Source organism: Mandrillus leucophaeus, unplaced genomic scaffold (genome assembly GCF_000951045.1).
Source record: "Mandrillus leucophaeus isolate KB7577 unplaced genomic scaffold, Mleu.le_1.0 Scaffold66, whole genome shotgun sequence".
NCBI lineage: Eukaryota > Metazoa > Chordata > Mammalia > Primates > Cercopithecidae > Mandrillus > Mandrillus leucophaeus.
Window position 1 is genome coordinate 4,909,954 of NW_012107141.1, and position 2,347 is coordinate 4,912,300.

The 2,347-nt window shown below is 43.2% G+C and overlaps 1 protein-coding gene across 1 annotated transcript in view; it reads right to left on the reverse strand.

The window, feature by feature from the left end:
- The window catches only part of LRP4 (low density lipoprotein receptor-related protein 4), a 51,572-nt gene that overhangs the window by 6,918 nt on the left and 42,307 nt on the right, over positions 1-2,347 (reverse strand). Inside the window, 2 exon segments of the mRNA XM_012001465.1 lie at positions 741-828; positions 1,411-1,478. Of these exon segments, the coding sequence (XP_011856855.1) occupies positions 741-828; positions 1,411-1,478 (156 nt within the window).

The following is a 2,347-nucleotide window of genomic DNA, read 5'->3' on the forward strand; positions in this document are numbered from 1 at the left end:
GAGCCGAGGTTGCACCACTGCACTCCAGCCTGGGCAACAGAGTGAGACTCTATCTCAAAAAAATAAAGACAAAAAAAAAACTTTCTGAGCCTCAGCTCCTCATCTGTAAAGTGAGGAATGTTATGAGGTTGTCGTGACATTGATCTATATCCATTAATGGTAACTGTTAACGATGATGATGATGATGAGCAGCAGCAGCAAACTGCAAGCTACGTTTAAAGCATTTGGGGGAAAATATAAAGAAAGAGGGACATAAAAAGATTCTAAATGACACATTCTGCCTTTCCAGAATGATGGCTACTGAGAAATGATGTACAAACCAATATTGTAGTAAAAGGCTGTGTCTGTATAAGGGAAAAATCATTTCCAATTTCAATGATTTGAAGTGGGGAGTACTGGGAAAAGCAAAGATGTTAAGAGTCAGTCTTAGCTTTGCCTCTCACTTTGTGACCTTGGGTAATATCCTTGGTGCCCTCAGCATCCCAGTCTATAAAGAAAACCCGAAGGGTTGTTGTAGTCATTCAATAAGGAAAATGCTTAGGCTATGACTGGAGAAGGGTAAGTATTTGAGTTTCCACCCTTTCCTTCTGCTGCCCTGACCAGGCACCCAACCTTGCAATAAGGCTGGTCAGAGCTTGATTCAGTGAACTGCAGAGGTTTGGGAGATCCCAGACATGCTCATGAAGACCAATGAGCATGTGGCCCCTGCAGGAAGACTGAAGTTACCTGTACAGCATTACCTGTACAGCATCAAAGCTGCAATCACCACCAAAATCAGCAGAATACTGAGGAGTCCACCAATGGCGTAGCTGATATGAAGTCCTTCCCCTAGGAAAAACAGAGAAACACTAGGCAGGGGCCACTGACAACCTTCTAGCTGGTGCTGGTGTGAGGAATGGAAAGCTGAAGGGCTCCTTTTGTAGGTGTTGGATCCTATATCATCTGAGGATGGCTAAGGGCCTCCTTTTCAGATAGGTGAATGGGAGGTGTAGGGAGGAGGCTGAGAAGAAATCTGTCACTCTGCCAGCATCTCTGATCCCATTTCAACCCCTTCCTAGCTATCTGACATAAGGCAAGATGCTAAACTTGTAAGCCTACATTTTCTCTTTAGTTATATGTAAATAATAAATTGCTCATAGGACTGGAGGAGAGTATATGAGAGTATGTATATATACATGTACACACACATGTATGTGACCTATATGTGGCTTATCACATGCTTGGCATATGGAAAGCATATCATAAGCTGTCACTGTAGTGATGAGAGCTATTATGATTATTATTTCTATGGATTTAGTTTAAAAAGAGTTCATCAACCCCAAAGTCCCAATGAAGGTTATGAAAGATATCAGTGGAGACTTAGATTCATTACATCTTCTTTTCCAGAACAGTGGGGTACTCAGGGCTTACCTGGAGCAGCAGGAACGGCCTCATTGGAACGTGCACAGAGGCCCAGCCTGGCATCCCTTTCAGAGCATCTGTGGGGCACAGAAAACTGAATGTGAAGCCTACTTATACTCAGTGAAGATCACGCCTTCCTCCAGGAAAGGGGGAAAGGCCTGTAAGCGGGGGCTTTCAGGTATGAGAATGTACCAGATGGAAGATATCAGAAGCATGGAGAGGGCAACAGCAGGAAATGGAGAGAAATCTGTGCAAGGCACTGTTTTCAAGTGTTATACCATGTTTAAATGTGTTATAAAATATGTACCTTTAAAAATGAGAAGCAGGTTTGGGAGTGAGTTGGAAGTCTGCAGAAAGAATACTAAGGACATCAATATTAGGCTTTCTTAAACTACCAGGATGAGTCAGAAGAAGCTGCTAGCCAAGCCAATCTGATTGGATAAAAATTATCACAAGAGCTAAATATCCCAAGGTCAAAAAATGTTTTTCTTCTCTTCATTCTTGCACAAGGGAACATGCAAGACATCCAGAGGGAGTGCTCAGATAACTAACTTGAAATGCTCAGAAGGTGACTTCTTTGTGGTACATTTTGAGCAGGCAATCAAAGGCATCTCCTAAACAGCCAGAGAAAAGCTACTTGCAAGAGCATTTGGAACCAAGATGCACTGAATTTTCAAATAGAACTCTGACAATAAGAAAAGGTCCGAGCAGGGGTCAAAAGTTTTCTAAATAAACCTAAAGAAAATCAGAGTAATAATGACTGATAGTACTTAAAAGTTAGTGAGTAGGCTGGGCGCGGTGGCTCAAGCCTGTCATCCCAGCACTTTGGGAGGCCGAGATGGGTGGATCACGAGGTCAGGAGATCGAGACCATCCTGGCGAACATGGTGAAACCCCATCTCTACTAAAAAGTACAAAAAAACTAGCTGGGCGAGGTGGCGGGCGCC